At 38.2% G+C, this 18,631-nt stretch overlaps 1 protein-coding gene across 3 annotated transcripts in view; it reads left to right on the plus strand.

Annotated features, from left to right (window-relative positions):
* Window positions 1–18,631, plus strand: part of MGAT5 (alpha-1,6-mannosylglycoprotein 6-beta-N-acetylglucosaminyltransferase) — a 116,330-nt gene that overhangs the window by 42,107 nt on the left and 55,592 nt on the right. For all 3 annotated transcript variants that reach the window (XM_068687365.1, XM_068687367.1, XM_068687366.1), the window contains exons 3-4: window positions 4,512–4,682; window positions 17,900–17,976. In XM_068687365.1, coding sequence (XP_068543466.1) covers window positions 4,512–4,682; window positions 17,900–17,976 — 248 coding nt within the window. The remainder of the gene's footprint in view (window positions 1–4,511; window positions 4,683–17,899; window positions 17,977–18,631) is intronic.

The following is an 18,631-nucleotide window of genomic DNA, read 5'->3' on the forward strand; positions in this document are numbered from 1 at the left end:
GAGAGAACGTTCTTTACTTGAAAGTTACGAAGTGGGACAAAATTTAAATTTTCAGTCATTTGGGAATGAAGTTATCAGCTAATTTTTAATTATTTTTTTTTTACTGCATCCGTCTAGTAACAGTGTCTGTTATGCCTCAGGTTATTTGTTAGAACTTGATTTAAAAAAATGTGTGGTTTTGCTGTTCTTGAGAACCTTGGGAAGTTTTTCAGTTTACATGTCAGTGATTTAAAAAATTCCTTCTGGAAAAATAACTTGCCTCAGCGATAAAGCAGAGACCTGCAATGTTTATTTTTCCTCTTTTCCATTGCACTTCTGTGTCCAGTCAATTTACCTAACATTTAAGATTATGGATGTGGCCTAGGCTTACTGTTAAGCTTGAATACGTCATATTTACCTCAGGGTAGAAAACTTTCATGAGTTTCAGTGCTTGTCTGGCAGTTATTTCTGCGTAGTAGGTTGTAATGCTCCCCCCCCTCCATTTCATACTACATGGCAGTTCGGTTTGTGTGAAAGCATGAAAGAAAGAAATTCGTGGTGTGTTACTACAAAACGTCATGAAAAAAATATATCATTTAATTTCAAGTGAGGTGAGGTCCCTTTTTAATCTGATAGAATCTGATTGATTTTTAAGCTCACTTTCTTTACTACTTACCTTTGTCCTTTCAGACTATCTGGAGAATTAATTGCTAATTAGTCATCTTGATGTCTTTCTTTTAATATTTGTCTTCATATTTTGCTATAGAAAATCATCTGTTTTTTCTAGGCTTAAAAAGGAATGAAGGTTAGGGTGCAGCAGATCAAAGCTGCGCTTCTTTTCTTTTGTTTTTCTCTTTGCATATAATGAAAATATCATTCTGGGATGTCATCTTGTTTCTGTTACCACTTCTCTTAAAAAAAAAAAGTTTGTATGACGATGCTTTTTTGTAAGGCTGATATTGTTGTCCCTGACATAGCTAACAATTAGATTGCTTTGTTGCTTAAATAACGAGCATTCCCTGTTCTTCAGTTCCTCTGTGACTTAACTTTGATCTCTACTGCTATTGTAATCTTACAGAGCAACACAAGCAAAATAGAGAGGTGCTAGATAAATATCTGGATTGGATATCTCCAAGCACATAGAGGTCCCTAAAGGATTCACAGAATCACGGAATGGTTGAGGTTGGAAGGGACCTCTGGAGGTCACCTGGTCCCAGCCCCCTGTAGGGCCCACCCAGCACCACGTCCAGGTGATTTCTCAAGACCTCCAAGGCGGGACACTCCACAGCTTCTCTGGGCAAGCTCTGCCAGTGCTCTGTTACCTGCACAGGTGGCAGATGGAAGCTCTTGTGTTCTGGGTGGTGCCCGTGGCCTCTTGTCCAGGTGGGGCTTCACCAATGGTGACAAGAAGGGAAGGGTTGCCTCTCTTAACCTGCAGTTACATTGTTTGCATAGTTTTTTAAAAAAATAAAAACTATCTAATACATAACCATTATCAATATCCCTTTATCTTGTAAGGTTGCTTGATTTTAGGTGAATTGAAGAAAAAAATAAATAAAGCAAAACAATATATTCCTCCAGAAGCTGAAGGGTAACTGCGTGAATCCGTGCCCTAGCTAGGATATCCTTAAGCTAAGCTCCCCCTGCAATTTTTTGCCTGTGACTTTCATTTCCTGCTCCAAGTCCTGCTGTGGAATACATTGACTTGCTGCCAAATAGTGGTCAGGTTCCCCAGGAGAAGTTAACAGCATTTGAAGGTGGGAGAAATAACTCTGTAACACTTCTGTAAGTTACAGCTAAATCTTGCAGAGAAATTTCAAGGTCTACAGCTAAGAAGAATTTGCAATTTAAAGACAAGTGTAGACAAGCATTTTCAAATTAAGGAGTTTTGAAGGATGTAAAATCATGGTAATATATGTATTTAAAATGCTAGTGGGAAAGGTGCTATGGGGAGCGAATGGCACCCTATGAAATAATGCTGCATTAAACTGAGTAAGAGCGTTAGTCTGTCTTCCTTAGTGCACCAAATGATTTATTAATAGCAAATTATCAGGTTAGCTGTTCAGAAATAAACCCATTAATGTCTAAGGTTAGTGATAGTGTGTAGAAATTGGTTCATTATTCCATGACAACTGCCCTTGCTATTTGGCCTTTTTATTTCTTGTAATCCTCTGATTGCTCTTAGTGAACAGGCTTCGTGATTCCTGTGTGCAGGCTCCAAGTTTCCTTGATTTTGGCCACTTTTACCCACTCAAAAGATTTTCAGTCACTCATTAATCTTGATTGCATAGCTTGTTTTCTTTCTTTTGCTTTCTACTGTATTATCGGCCTGTCAGGTGGATCAAACATCTTCATTTAAAAAGTTGTATTCCAAATATAAATGAGTATTAGTTTTTTATAACAGTAAAGAGTTGTTTTACACTCCCCTTCTCAAACTGGCCTTCAGTTGCTTTTTTGTTCCAGGAAGCAGTCTCTTACCTCCATGTTTCAGCATTAGGGTTAAAAAGTTTCACTATCAGGGTTAAAAGATTACAAGTTTCAGCTGTTTTTCTCTTGATGCTCTGTCTGTGCCTTTGTGTACTGTGTTTCTTCCTCACTGTTTCCTGAATTTTTTGTACTACCATTTTTTCTTAGATTTTCCTTCTCTCTACCATGGTTTTGTTGATCTTAAGTCCCTCCTCCACACTTTGCTTTTCTTCTGCACACTATCCCATTAAGTAACTTCTGGACTTTGACTGAATCATTTGATTCTCATAAATGCTTCTTTTATTTGTTGCACCACATCAATATTTAAAATTGTATGAAGGCACTGTATTATTAGCACTTAAGGTTCCACATTCTGATCTTTAATGTAGACTAAAGAAAACACACAATCACAAAGAAAAATACATTCTTTATGGCTCCATGGAAGAAATGTAACTCGTTTGTTAGAAAAAAATAAAAATAATAAGCTTTCTAAATGCAGTAGCCTTCTCTTATTTACTCTCACATTTGCACAAGAATTGAGCTGTCCCTAAGAAAAACAATAAGGAGCACAAAATCTCTTATGGCAAAACTGCAGCTGATAGCAGGGCAAATGAATCCCTTCAGGTGTATGGAGGAATTTTTTATTGCAGATCAGAAAGCTGTTTGATTTTAAATTTGTGGAAAGCAGAAAGTGTATTATACAATGTACATGTAATTATTTTATGTAATTAAATGGGAAAATAATGTAAATTCATCATACCAAATTCTTTAATCATGAGACAAGTAAACGAACAAAGAACAGTACTTTTCTTTCATCTTATTTGGCTTGTTGCCACTTTAATTAAAGTGTAGTATTATAGCGGTCTATTTCCCTCCCTCCCCCCCATTGCCCACAGTTCTTTTAGCTTACCCACATGTCTGTTACTTTAAGAAAACTGAACAAAAGAACTAGAAAACAAAAAATCGGGAAACATTTGCTTGGTTGTCATATGGATATGCAAACTCCTACTGCTGTTTGTTGCTTTCCATGCAAAGTGAAGTGCCACTTCTGATCCAACAGATAAGTACAAACAGATAAGTACAAACAATTGCCAGCACAATGAACAAAAGAAATGGGTGATTTTTTTGTGTTTTGGGTATACAACAGAAAGTTTGGACTTCAACACTGTGTGCCAGTGCGGAACCTGATTGTGGCGGAATAGATGCAGGAGAAGGTTTTGATGCTGGCCCAAAGCTGTCCCCTCTTTTGGGACTGGCATCGTGGTTTCCAAGTGACTGAGAATCTTACAGAGCATTAAATTCTGTTCCTCTGATGGCACTTGAATATGGATTAAGGTCTTGCTATTGGAGTAGTTGGGAAATATGGCAAAGACTTCCCTGCCAGATACCTCAATCAAGTCTAATGCCTGCTTTGCTTTTAAATTCAAGTACTTTGTCCTTGATTTCTCCTTTTTTCCTTTCTACTTGATGCTTAATTTTGATAGCTCCAGCTGATTCTGGTAGATTGAATGAGCAGTTTTGCAAAATTGGAATGATTTGTGCCCCATGTATTTGTGCTGGAGTCAAGCTCTTTCATTTTGCTTAAGACATCCCAAAACCCACCAGCAACGTGTAGGTACTGAATTAGAGGTGGGCAGCAGGTGTTTGTGTGTCTATGCAAAGTTCCGCCATAGTACCTGAAGGCAAGTGGTAGGTGCTTGTAAGATGCAGCCATTCATTGTTACTTAAGCAACATACTATTACTTGAGCTACTACAAAGCAAGTATTTTTTTTTTTATTTTTCTTCTGTGGTTATACCCACATGGGTGCACATTTCCCCCTCGAGTGCAGGATGCATACGTGAGTTGCAGTGTGCTTTATAAAATGCATAGAAAGACCAGTTCTACATCCAGGGAAACTTATACCTGAGGCTCAACAAAGCAGGGAACATTAGAGCACAAAACTGCTAATGACAAAGACTTGCACTGATTGTGTGTGTGTGTATTTCAGTCTCATTCTTGTCTCTATTTTTTGGTGCTTATAGCGTGCATTGCATTATTAAGCATAACTTCCTTTTTCACTTACAGATTTGAAGAAAACGCTTGCTGTCTTGTTGGATAATATCTTGCAGCGCATTGGGAAGCTGGAGTCCAAGGTGGAAAATCTTGTACTGAATGGAACAGGAGCAAACTCTACCAACAATACTAGCACCACTCCTGCTCCCAGCTTAGGAGCAGTCGAAAAGCTTAATGTAGCAGGTGGGTATGGCAGCACATGTGGGCTGTTTAATCTGTATTTTCTCTCTCTATGCAACAATATGTTTTTTCAGTTAAAGAAATTTGAAGTATCTTAAACAGAATTCAAAAGTCTAGCCCATACCAATTGCACTCGTAAGTCCACTGATCTTTTATAGTCTCAGAGGAAGACTTTCAGTGGTAACTTGGACACGCCAAGGAAAATTATATTCTATGCCAAAATGTATAAGCTACTTTATTCACAGTAAATGTTTTATACTTTTAAATGTGTGTGCATTAGAAAGATGAAACTCAGCATATATTTTTTCACTAAGCCTTATTACTTGAGTTGGTACGAATATGCTCTGCATTTCTACCATATGCACTTGACTGGGTGTTAATTAAAAGAAAACGTATGTGTTCTGGTTATGAGATAAAAATGTAATTCCCTGCCCTGGCTAATAGCTCTTATGATTTGACACACAGAGATGACCTACCCTGGTACCTTCAGCTTATGCATTTTAAAAAGTCATTTGAAATCATTAGTTTTGTCTTTTGTCATAACTGCATGCTTAAATCTTTCCTACGCTTGGTTTTCCTAGCAAAATAAATACTTGTGTTGAGAGGGTGTTTAAATATGGCAAAAAGGAGCAGATGCAAGCTTTGTTAGGGTCATGCCTTTGACAAGAAGCCTGGGAGAGGGGTTCTGCAAGTGACAACACAGCTACAGCATGCCAGCAGAGTTAGTGTCAGCTGCTCTGTCCCACCAGCATTTGTCCATACCAGGATGTTCAAGTCATCACATGGTGAGAGAAGTCTTCTGTGTCTCATTTGCCACAAAATAAAAGTATGCTCATAGGCATGTAGTAAAGCCCTGTGCGTGCATTTTATGCTACTGCTTTTCTTGCAGTAATGCTTTTCCCCTTGTATCTCTGGAACTCTTTCCCTTGTATTTCTGGTTTTGGTTAGACTGAAGACAGATTAGAAACAAGCAACTAAAGAGGTATGGCACTTGCAGACTAGTGACAGGGTGAGCCACATCACTGCCACAAGGGATACAACACAACATCTTAGTTGCAGATGGAATTTGAGATAGGACAGGATTGTTACAGGTTCTGAGTTACATATAAAATGAAAAACAGACCTGTATATTTTGCTTCTGTAGTAGGACAAAAGAGAGACCTGATGCTGTTATTTTCAACAGATTTGCGGATAATTTGAAGAAGCAAACTCAGGTTGTTGTTTACATGTTGGTAGGCAAAGGACCATTGTTCCTGCTTGACTAGGATACATGACTAATCAGTTCTCAGGGTGAATTAATTTTGTTGTTGTTGGAGTTGGCCAGAGTTGCAGCGTTAGTACTCACAAGCAACCTTTAAGGAGCTGGGTAGTTTTCAGTTTGCTGAATCTATCTAGCTTTATGCTGCCTCGGGCTTGATCTGTGGCAAAGAACACTATTTGTCTTATTAGAGCTTCAGGCTTTTTTTTTCTTTGACTCTTGATGCATTAAGTTTAAAATACCTCCCTGAAGCAATTACAGTAAATAGTGATGATGGAAAAAAACTTTAAGAAACAATATCTTAAGGTTTGATTAATATATTGTGCTGGTGTCTGTTTGGATGACATTACTGCTCAAGTATCTCCAGGCTGGATAGAACCAATGGCTAAAATAGAGCTTGGGACTAACCCATGTGTATCTGCTGGTTAAAGTGTTTACTAATTGTCCATTTGAAGCAGTGAGTAGAACTCATTTCATTGGAGGCATTTCCCAATGGAAATGAAGTTTGTTTCTACTTCTGTCTTCATAGTAGTTTTCTGACAGTAACAGAATCTAGAAGCCATAGTTATTGCTTTGAGGTCAAATGTAAGTATATTTTATGTTAGCAGTGAGTTGTTCAGAAAATAAGCTGGGTAAGTAAATATTGTGATTACAATACCAGCCACAGTGGTGGTTTTTTCTATTGTGATTCAAGTGTCTCCTTTTTCTTGTTATAGAGCAACTGAGATAATCTGCAAATTGTTGTAGAGGAGGGATTTTGTTACCAATGGTTTGTCAGTTTATTGAAACTGAAACATGTATGCATACAAACACATGTGGTATTTCCATTGCTTTCTTTGTAATAGCTTATTCGGCTCTTAGCTGATGAAGTGATCACAAAATGCAGACACGATAGGATTACTGTTTCTCTCTATCAGCTGTAATATTTTAATGCTGACTTTAGAGGAATTATGTTATTTATTGCTAGTAATTTACTCTTTCCATGTGGACAACTATGCTAGGATGTTCCATAAATAATAAACTTGTGTTTAATATTACTATTAATATTTTTAAAAGAGCACTTGAATTTGTTTTTGCAGATGTTTTTCTTACCTCTGGAGTAAAATAAGCATTTAAAGCCTCATTCAGCAGAGTAACAGTGCAGACTTCTACCAGACTTTCCTAGAAGTGTGCTGCTTCCAGTAGAGCTACTTGATGCATTTATGATTTTTGTCGCAATACTCTAAAACCTATAAGCTGTGTAACCATGCTCCTTTATCTATGGTAAGGCTTCCTGAAATAAATGAAGCTTCATGCTTGCTTAAGCTGCACCATAATATCTATTCAGTGACTGTAAAATCTTACTTTTGTCCTCCCTGACCTTTTACAAAGTTTTTTATGTGCTATGTACTATCTGCTTAGCTACAGGTGATAAAATAGGATATAACAGAAAGACAAGAAGCTGATTACATTGTAAATGTTAGACTGTTTTCATTGCTGATTATTACTAGTCACAAGCTCAAGAACAAACTTTTTTTTCTTATAAATTGAAACCTGACTACCATGGCGGACGAGACTTGTCAGTCTGAGCACCTTGAGATTTTTTGTTACATATTTTACATAATGCTAATGTTTTCATGAAGGAAACAAAAAAGGGTACTTTTTACCCGCATACTAGGAAGAACAAAAAAAATGATTAGTCAACATTTCTTTTCTCGAAGTCTGCCTGTAAGTGGAATCTCTTTATCAGTTACGTTGCTGTAAACAGACAGCTGTTGTAAAAACAGTATCTATGTGCTACAGGTAGTGGATGGTAATAATGAAGGAATCCTGGTTTATTTCCACAGTCCAATTACTAGAATAAATCCAGTTTGGTTTTATGATTTTTTTCCGGCTGTAATAAACAGAGCCGGTATGTGGTTGTGGCTCAGATTTACGGATTGCAAAATTCCCTTTTGTGAGATGAAAACACTGACACTCGGACCAGATCAGGATTTCTAGTTTTTTTAATTTTTCACATTTATTGACATTATATGAACAACCAGAATAATAGTGTAGAAGATAATATTTACCATATTAAAATGGATGGGTGTTTTCCCCCTGTTCATATGTACGTTGTTTTTCAGTTCGGATGGGAGTTTGTGTCTGAGTATGCAAGTAATCCAGGTAGTGAAGTTAATGTGTTCTGAGAAATGGCTGGCTGTTACACTTGCTGAACAAGTGGTTGAGAAATCAATTTGTTAAGAAAATGCTGATGTGTTTTTCAATGAGCTGAGGTCGGGATATTTAGTTTTGCCCAGTACACATGTTGATGGTAAAATATCTGCTGGTCCAGGAAAGCTCTTATGTATAATTAATGAACTTGCAAGGATACTTCTTCTAATGCACTACACATAAGCTAACACCACCTTTAGTTACTGCATTCCCTTGATACTGAATCTATCATCTGTCCTTCTAAGGAAGAAAAATAATAACCTGTTATGTACTTTTTGATGTTTTCAAATTCTTTTGTGGATATACATATCCAGACTTGGAGTGGTCATTGCAGCTGCCTGAACAGACCTGCTGTGTGTTTGCTGGTGGGCAGCAGGTGCCTCTAACTCTGTCAGTGTTGAGAAAGGGATGCATGACCTTCACAGCCTTATATAGAAACGAATGAAATGAGGAAAGACTTAATAATCACTTTTGTAGCTGCTTTGAAAACAACTAACTACTGTTTGTCATCAGAAAGTCATTTAAAGGGCTACCGAAGGTCATCTTAAACTTCGTTCAGTAACTTCTGTAGGTTATCTTGATAAGTAAAATGAAAAAGATGAAGTAAGACAGTCTGAGGAAAAGAACATACGTGGGAGACTACCTGAATATCCAAGTTTAAAACCGCCAAGCCCCACAGCACAATGTCCAACAAACAGAATGGAGTCTGCCCTTGGAAAGCGTGAGCAATGAGCCACCGAGTCTCAGGATGTCCAGATGGATGTTGAGCTGGGCGGTTTTACAACCAGGGGCATTGTGCAATAAAGGAATGAGCAATGCCTTCTGTGAAAGAGCCTGTTGGTGAAGGAAAAAGGAGGCACGGACCTGGGAAATAGCAGAGCTGCTTGGCAGATTTGATGAATGATCTGTCTTTATTTTAGGATTAACAACACAGCCAGAAGTTGAATTAAGTCTGGCTAAACAGCACCCATCATAGCTATTTTGCTCTTGTAACAGCCTAATAGAAATATTTGTGGCTTCCTAAAAACAGTTTTCATCAATCCTTCAGCCTGTGCTTCGACCACAGTAGCATGAACAAGCAATTTCTGTGATGGATATTACTTGGTACGGAGCCCGTGACTTTTTCTTTCAGTGGGGTAGCCTCCTCGTTATCATAATGAAACCCACAACACGCTGCTATTGGGAGATTACCTAACATAAGTAAAATGTATTCTTTGAACAATATTTATAATTGTACTTTTGGGCAGAGGTGCAGAAATCGTAGGAACATGACTCAGTGTTTGAAATTCAGAGGCTGTGTCAAATTAATTATTCATTACTTTCCAAAAGTCTCTTTATCAGTTGTGCTTCTTGTTTGGCAAGCCATGGAGAAATGTAGCTTTTTTTCTGTTGTTCCACCTCTGGCTGTCAAGCCAGCTGTACAACTGAGACAGCAGTGGTGAAGTCTGCAGCAGAAGATATTAGAGTGGTGTGCACAGTTCTTGGCACATTAAATGATCTGAAGAAAATCCATCTGGATTACGCTCGTTCATGATAAGAAGGTGATAACAGCTGGTAGGAGGAAATGTTGAGGATTTAGCAAGGGTTCGAGCTCGGCTGTCTCTGAAGTAGGTAAATTCAAACTTGTCTTGGATTCATTTTTCGGTTTACATTTAGAAACCAGAAATGTCTTTCTCCTCAGACTCTCAGACAAATTACATTGTTGATTTGGATATAGAAATGTACAGTGTATTCGCATCTGTGTTTTGTTTAGGTTCAGTGTTTGTGTAGTGTTGCTACACCTGGTTTCTTCCTCTGAATTTAGTTTTGCAGAATCATTCATTGAGAAGCGTAAGAGCAAAAGCTTCTCTTTTTGTTTGGCTTGCATGAAAGGATAGTGAAGTGCAAGATTTGTGTCACAAATATCTTTAATCCTAATCCCAAAGGAGTTGAGGTTGGGACCTCTGCTAGAGAATGAGATGGGGTGAGCTGACGCACTGCATAGGCGAGGTTGAAAAGCAAAGCCATGAAGTCCCTTGGGTAGCTTGAGTGGGAGGGTAGGTGCTCCTTTTTTCTCCCTCTTAAGATCCATAAGTAAAACTATAAGCATGCTTTCTTTTCTCTTCTCCCCTCCTCAAAAGCATCAAACAAGCTTGTTGATTTGATACCGACAATTTTCAACTGCTTCTCCAGAACCTCCATTTGCTTTATGAAAGAGTAAGTTGTTAATAGTGATGCTTACAAGGCTTCATCTGACTGGTTTCAGATGCAATGAAGTCCTTTTTTTTCCTTCTCTTTCCCCCCTCTGTTTTCATTTGTCCAAATTTTATTTGATGAAAAGTTTTTAAGAGTTCTGGTAGTGATCTTCTCTGGCTTTGTGGGAAGTGGTATATTCTCATATACATAATAACATATTTATCTACATCTGAGGTGCAAAGCAGATAAGAGTTATTGTCAGTCTTAGAACAGGATGCTCCAAGCCACTGCCAATCATAACACACTAGGTCAACCGTAAATTACTGGTTTTAAGATAAAATAAAAATGGGAGAATGGGAAACCGTGGCACCTTCAGGCAGGGCTTCTCTACAGCACAGCTTCTTTTGCAGCTGAATTGTTGGATCCTTGTAGCGGGCACAAGATCAGTTTCATTTAGGCAGTTTGGCTTTTAACACCAGGGCTTTTCTAAGATAAAGCATTTATTTGTTTGCTGGTTGTGTGGAACAGTATTCTGCTAAGCGTATTTCGTCCGATAGGACAATCTCCTTGAACAAAAATGATCAAAGAGCGTATCCTGTTTTCTTTTGAGTTTTTATTTTTTGAAAAGCAGGGCATGTGGGTTTTGTGTTGCGGGTTGTTTATTTTTTTGGTTGGTTGGGCTTTTCTTGTTTATTTTTGCCTGAAATCTCGCTGTGTACTTCAGGCAGCCATGGGAAAAATTTGATTCAAGTAAATTGAAGGAAACTTTCAGTACCTTATTCTTCAAACCACTGCTAAACAATAGTGGTATTAATTATGAATATAGCTGTTACAAACATTTTTTTTGTTAAAATGTTGATTTTAAAGTAAGGGCGAAGGTGCTCTGAGGCCATTACCCTCACTGTATTTCAGTGCGTGTTCAGTAAAACAAATTGCGGTAAGTGTCACAGTCTTAGCGTTTCAGATGGTATAATTGCACTGAAAAGTGTACCAGTGTGGTTGTTAGCAGTGTTATTTGCATTGAAAAATGTGACTTTGGAAGATTTTTTGTGCCTTTGATCTCATAAAAATGAGAAAATGATGGTCTGTGTTCAAATTCCCCCCTTGCACATAGGTGACACTTGGAGGACTCCTTCCGAGCCTGAGCCCAGTTCAGTACCAGCGTGCTGTACGTAGCCCTGCTCAGGGAGGGAGAAACTCCTGGTGTATCTGTTCTTAGCTTCAACAGCATTTTGAGCTTATGTATTAGCATGTTCTGGTGTATAGGCTGAGTTCTCTTTAAAGATGTGAAGACTAAGTTGTTCAAGTCACTCATTTGGATGCAGACTTCAGTATTTACTTGTCATCTAAAAGATGATGCGTGGATGCCTGTCAGCTAGCTGGCATCACCCGTGAATATGTAGCAAGGCAGACTGACAAGTCAGTTCTGGCAATGCTGCGAGCAGGCATTTTTATTTAATGTTGCTATGGTGAGAAGAACATTTGGCTTTATATTTCCATGTACTTCTTCCTGCAGAGTTTGGGGTGACATGATGAAGACTTTGAGGTGGGAAGGAAGACTCGGGTAACTTTGTGAGAAGTTGGTTTGTTTCCATGGCTCTTTTCAAAGAACTTTGTTATGTGCAGGACAGACCTGTTGGTTTAACAGGCTGCGGTGATGGTTTATCCCATAATGCTGTACTTGCAGAGACAAACTTGATAAAAAGCTAAGTATTGAATATTATTGTGAATTTCCAAAGCTGTCCTCCCGTCTTCAGAAGACTACAGTAGGTTTTTCTTCAGTTACAGTAGTACATATGGTATTAGCTATGGCCATGCCTTAAAAACAAACTAGTCCTCACAAAACATCTGTGAGTACTGAATGCAATAGGATGTGGGCTCCACTGATACCAGGAGTCAAGATTACAGCTTGCTCAGGGCAACACTTTGATTAGTATTTATTGTGCCTTCTCTGTGTATTTTTCTCCACACTGTTTATAATAGTGAGTGCTTTTTCCCATTTTCCTGTCAGTTTGCCTCCTGCAAAGGCAGTAGCTTGGAGCTGAGGAGAGCTGTGTTTTCAAGCCTCGCTGTTCCAGCTCAGCGTAATGACCGTGCAGAAGACCACACGTTAATATTTTCCACTGCAGTGCTAAGCTGTATTAGTAATGCTGAAAGGGGCTGTTAGTGGTCCCCCGGGCTGCATTCTGATTAACCACTTGACTACTACTTGAATTCTCCTAACATCGCATTGATTTCAGTAGCATTAATGGAACACAGCAGCACAGCTGGTGTGAGGATGGACTAGCAGTCGAAAAGTTAATTTTCTCTAAATCATACCAATGCTTTGCTCCCAAAGTTTCTGAAATGTTAGTAGAAAGTGGTTTGTGCTTTGCATTTACAATCGTGTAACCTCTAGTTTGTTTCTTTGAAAGTGTCGATAGTGCTTTCAGCTCACACTGCAAATTCTCTCTTTAAAGAAACCTTCCCAGCTGGAAAAGAAAAATGTGAATTAACTTGAGAATGTGTTAATTAGTAGGAGAAGGGAAGGGAAGGGAGATAATACACAAATGAAAATTGCCTTAACTAGAGTATTGCAAGTAACCTTGGATTCCAGATTTCAGAACAGAAATAGAAGCAGAAAGATTCCATAAATTAAAGTAAGAATAGTACATTTATTTAATGATCAAAACCAGAAAGAGAGCAGGTAGAGAGAAAATCGGTGAATAGACTGATCAGATAATTACTCAGTCCTTTTAATATTAAGGAGGTTTCTGCTTTTATGAGATTTCCTGATAGGAAGCACTGAGTTGAGCTATTATTTGTGCTCTACGTCATCACAAGGGACTCTAATGTGCTTCTTCACGCTAGTCTGAAAATGGCCTTGATGTTCCAAAGTGTATAAACTTGACGGCATCTAAATTCTTACGGTATTTCTGCTCTTGTAAGAACAAAGAGTTGGTCCTTACCCAGCTAGATATGCCACTGGTGTCACAGTTTGCAGTTCAATGGTGTTGGGGCTTCTTGATTTGCTTTAACCAAGAGTGCTATTTTAGAACTTTGTTAGGTATTCTGTTTGTCATAAAACAACAATCATTATTAAATAACTATGCAATTGCATTTTTTTTCTATTACTGTTATTCAGCTTACTGTCTTTGCAGATTATTTCTAGGCTTCAAAACCATACTGAGAAAAACAAGCAATTTTTGAGCGTATCACAAAGCACATTATTTATTGTAAGGGTATTTATTATTATAAGACGTGTATAGCAAAGGGACAAAGTATGTATGCAGCACTTACTAAGCCTTATTTTTACTGTTTTGTTAGTGAGTAACTAGAGAGCAAACAAAAAATGAATGCCTCATCACAGATTATTCTTTGAGCCACACAGCTCGCTCTTGAGATTTTAAAGCTTCCCTAAAACAAACAAAAACCCCGATACGGAGTTGGACTGCATGAACATTAAAGACCTGTACCTGCAAAGTGGTGTTTCAAGAGTTCAGTGTCAAAGGTAGGTGACTGGAACCAATCTGTCCTTAGCTGTACACAGCAACAAAGGAGAAGCATCCTTTGCAGAGCAAGGTCAGGTGGCTCAGCTTCAAGCTGCCACGTCATTCATGCTAATGCGCCAGACTTTGCACTGAAATAACTGCTAGTTGTTCACAAGTTCAGTTCTGCCTGCTGTGCACTAGCGATCTCTGATGCAGAGCTGGTAGTCTTCAAACAGCCCCAGACGTTGGTGAAGTGAACATATGGCTGCTTTCCGAGTGCCGACATGGAGTTTTAGTTACATATCCAATGGCCCAGGACTGCACAAACGAAGCACTGCATTAAAAAAGCCTCTGTGCTCTTAGGTTTATTATGTGCTCACATCCAAGTTTTCAATATATCAGTGTAATATCGTATTAGGTAAATGTTTAATCTGTGCATAATAGCAATCAAGAGGATATAAGTTGTGCTTGATGTGAAAACCACTTGGGTGTCTGTAGAATGGAAACTGGCATCATGGACCTAACTTAAGAGGAAAAAAGTGTGTTATCTGGTGTTCTGTGCTGACTTGACAGTTTGCATTTTTAACTGTTGGCATAAAGTTCTAAGTTTTGGCTGGAAAAGTATCTCAGAACTCATATTTTAATTGCTATAAATCCTAATTAAGAATAAAAATCTGTGTGGTTTCTTATACTATTTTCTCACGAAAGCAGCATTAAAAATGTCTGGCTTGATGTGTTTTGGGTTTGGGGTTTTTTCATCATCTTCCCACTAGGAAGAAGCTCTGTGCTCTTGACTTGTATTTTGAACTCGCTTTTTCACACTGCAAGACCAAGATTGGTGTAGGTCAGCATCCCCAGGCTTCCATTTGCTTCACGTGCTCTTTGTAAGCCATATAAAAGGGTACGTTGCTAGTGTCTGTCTGAGGTGGTCACAGCTGTCTGTGGGATACGTATGATTTGTTCACCTCTGGATTTCTGATGAAGGGGAGCGTGCTCTGTGCTAGCATGGATGGTGGCAGCCTCGGAACAAAACAGCATGAGCTGCTTTGGCAGCGCAGGCACATTGTGAGCTAGACGTGCACGAGGAAATGCTGTCAAGCCCATGCTTCCTCCGCTGCTGCAGCTGCACAGCAGGGTGTGATGAGGGCAACCGGGGCTGTTAATCTGTAGCTATCAGCTCATAGTTAGAGGCTGGCCACTCTGCCCTTGACTTTCAATATTTTACAAGGCTGTTTTCTTTGTCTATAGTTCACAGGAGCTAATGCAGTAAGGGTGTGGAAAGGAGCCTTTCTGCTGCCCAGAAAGGAGCACGTTCCTTACACCTAGCTGGCAGCGAGCTGGTTGAAATGTAATTCTTCATGCAGGCTCTGATCGAGGACAAAGGAGAAGTGGGGAGGGATGGTTCTCAGTCTAGAACTCGCACTGACTGTGGCTAAGATGGAAGCGTACTGCTTCAGGGCAAGCCCAGATCCACCACCGCTTTTCACAAGTGAACTCAGACTTGTGCATTTATTTCTCACACTAATGTATGGAGACCAGTATGTTCAAGAAAGGCGTTAACATGCTCACCTATAAAACCATTTGAGTGCAGAGACTGTTTATGCATGCCAAAAGTGAACTATCTAGACTACAAATGCGTATGTACCTAGAGAGTCCATTCTCTCTATCTTGTGTTTTTTCTCCTTCCTCCCATTCTCAGGAGTGTCACAAGATACCAATGCAAATCTAATATGGTGTGACAGACTTGGCACACTAAAAGGTTTTGCTCAAAAATAAAGCATTATAGTTGTATTTCTTTAAGCAGAGGGTAGTAAATAGCCTTTAGAAGAAGAGATGGTTTGTTGCCTAGACATTCAGTATTTTCAACCCTGAGTTCAGTTCAATGTCAAAAGTTGAATTTTTCCTGCAGTTGAACTATATTTCTGATATGATATCATACATTTAAAGTGTCTTTTATGTTTAGGGAAGATCTGGATTTAACATGTCTTATAAAAAGCTCAGTACTTATTTTGTATTCAGGCTTACGAGTTCCTAATTTAGTAATGGATAGCATATCTAGCATAGAATATATTTGATTTCTTGAAATTCTCACAGAATTAGTTGACAAGTGAGGAGAGAACTTAGCTACCACCCAGATCTTAGATCTTTGTGAAACTGCTCAGAATACCAACTACTTCGCTCACACTGCTAAAGACAAGACCTGAATACTGGTGTGTTACTGATGTATTACTTTGTATTTATGCAACACCATTCTTTTGCAGTACTGGAATTTTAATTTTCAGAATGCCTTTAAAGATTTATTCTGTAATTGTTCATTATTACAAACAATTATTTTTACAAATTTTACAAAATTGTTAAAACTAGAACAGTCCTTTCTGGAAGAGGAACTCTTCTGTAAACGTAAATAAATAAACCTCAATACTGTTTTATTTTGCCTGAAAGGGAAAAAAAGTAAGGGCCAGACTTTAGACCACAAACTAATGTTTACCTAATGGCATTACACTAATTATCAATGATCACCACAGTTTTATCCATGCCTCCTTTTGTTTGAGGGTGTGTATTATTTGATCTCAAGCACTTTCAGTACAATACAGGTGGGAGGTCTGACTCCTGAACTGAGTACAGCAGAAAGTCCCACTGTTATCTACCCTTACTGAGGCAAAGTAGAACATGGGTCCAAGCTCTTGACACCTGTCTGCGTGCTCTGTGTGTTCCTTATTTGGGCAGAAATCAAAGCCGTAGATGTCAGCAGTCTGGTCTGCAAGAATCCTGTACGGATAGCAACATCGGAGTATTTTGAAAGCGCTTATTGATTTGAAATTATAAAGTCATCTGAAAAACTGCTTAGCTCCAGCATTGTTGTCGGTGGCGGTACAGCTCGGTTTGTCAAATTGCTGCTGCTGCGGAGACTGCCAAATACATCTTCTTCCAGGCATAATTCTTCTTTCCCCATCCAATCCGTTTTGTAACACTTCACTTGCATTTCAAGCTTTATCTTGAAAATAAACTATTTCAAAAAAACCTGACTAAATAAAAAGCAAAATATTCAGATAAATCAGGAAAAGGCTTTTTTTGTTATACAGCAAAACCACGATTACTCTAGCTTTTTTTTCCATGGATTTTGGCCATACTCTATTCTAATGCTGCAGCCTTTTTAATTTTTTTTTTTAACTGAGATTTCTAATTAGCATATTCAGGGTGAGGTTGTGCAATATAACTACAAAAATGCCGTGGTGTGAAGTGTTCCTATGTTGATGGATGGTTGGCTTTAATGATCTTGGTTCTAGTCCATGGGAAAAGCCAGAAATGATGCAGGTGTAATTTAGATAACTCCGGGAGGAACTAGCTAAATTAAACTTATCCTCCACTGACTCTGGTGAGAATCTCTCCACCACATTAATCATTTTTCTTGCCTCAAAGGCCTGTGTTAGTGGGTTCTTAGTAGAAAGTCCCATCCTGGAACTGGTGTGATAATGTCCTTTAAATACTGCTCATTTTTCCTTGGTTTATGGTCTAAAAGAGTTGATCTGTCATATTCTTCAACATGCTGCAAAAACTGAGAATTACAAGGTATTAAAATAGTTAAATGTATATGCATTAGGAGACCATAATATTTTTTATGTTGCAGTGTTAGTTGTAAATTTAGATCATATTACAGCATTTAATTGGGTCAAGTATCTGGTGCCAAGCCTGCTGATCGAGTATTTTATGAAATGATAACAGAATTGGAAAAATCTTGAGTTCGCGTCTAGAGTAATGTACATCTTACAAGTGTTTGGCAATTAAAAACAAATTATTGCAGTTTAGTAGCTTTAAGCATGCTTTGATTAGGAAGCTGTTTTGCTTTTTATTATTTTCAGTATAGGTTAGCTTTATTTTTATTTAAGTCTTCACAGATCGTGTTGTATAATTCAGCACTTACTGCAAGTCAAAGTTGAAAGCTATGTAACCTTTTTCTATAATCAAAAAAGAGCACACTGAGTTTTAATGATATAACAAATGTTACACAGTGGGACTCTTCAATCAGTCTGGATGTGGATTCATAAAAATAAAAGGAAGGATTCATTAGGCTATCTGTCAGAACTGTAAAACAAAATTCAGTTATGGTCTCTGTTTCTCTTTAGATCTCATAAATGGAGCCCAAGAACAGTGTGAATTGCCTCCTATGGATGGTTTTCCTCACTGTGAAGGGAAAATAAAGGTAACTGTGAACTGTTCTTAATCTTATTATGTGTGTTTTGTAAAATTATGTGTGTTTTGTTGCAAGAAGTCACCACTCAGTGTTGTAATACAAGAACAACTGGGTCAAAAAAGAGGGTATTTAGGAGCAGGTGTCACTACAAAACTCCTTACCTTACCCTTTAATACTCCTGCAGAGAAACAAAGGGTCATCCTATTAAGAAAGACATAAAATGCCATGTTATATTAAAATGCCACATTATTTAATGAAATTACTCTTTGAATGCTGTTTTGTTACTTAGACACCTTCTCGTTTTTAAAAAGCCCTGTCTGCTTTATTCCCCATAGTGAGTCATTGGACGTCTCCCCACCCAGGGTTGGGATTTTGTGTGCACCTCACTCCAGCCCTCTTTCAGCAAGATGCTTGTTCATACTTCATATGTATGAACAATTGTTGAGTACTTTCATATGATTATCAAATGCCAGGATTTATTTCTGAAAGTGAAGCTGGCAAAGTGTACCTGAAATTTCCTTACCTTTTCTTCTTTAAATAAAATTCTAACACTATAGTATTTAAAATAAATATGATTGTATATAAATCTGTTTTGATCCATTTTGACAAATGGGCTGTGTGGTGGCTATGAAATACATCACTTCTATGTTAAAATAAGAAGTTA

This window comes from Anas acuta, chromosome 6 (assembly GCF_963932015.1).
Source record: "Anas acuta chromosome 6, bAnaAcu1.1, whole genome shotgun sequence".
Taxonomy (NCBI): domain Eukaryota; kingdom Metazoa; phylum Chordata; class Aves; order Anseriformes; family Anatidae; genus Anas; species Anas acuta.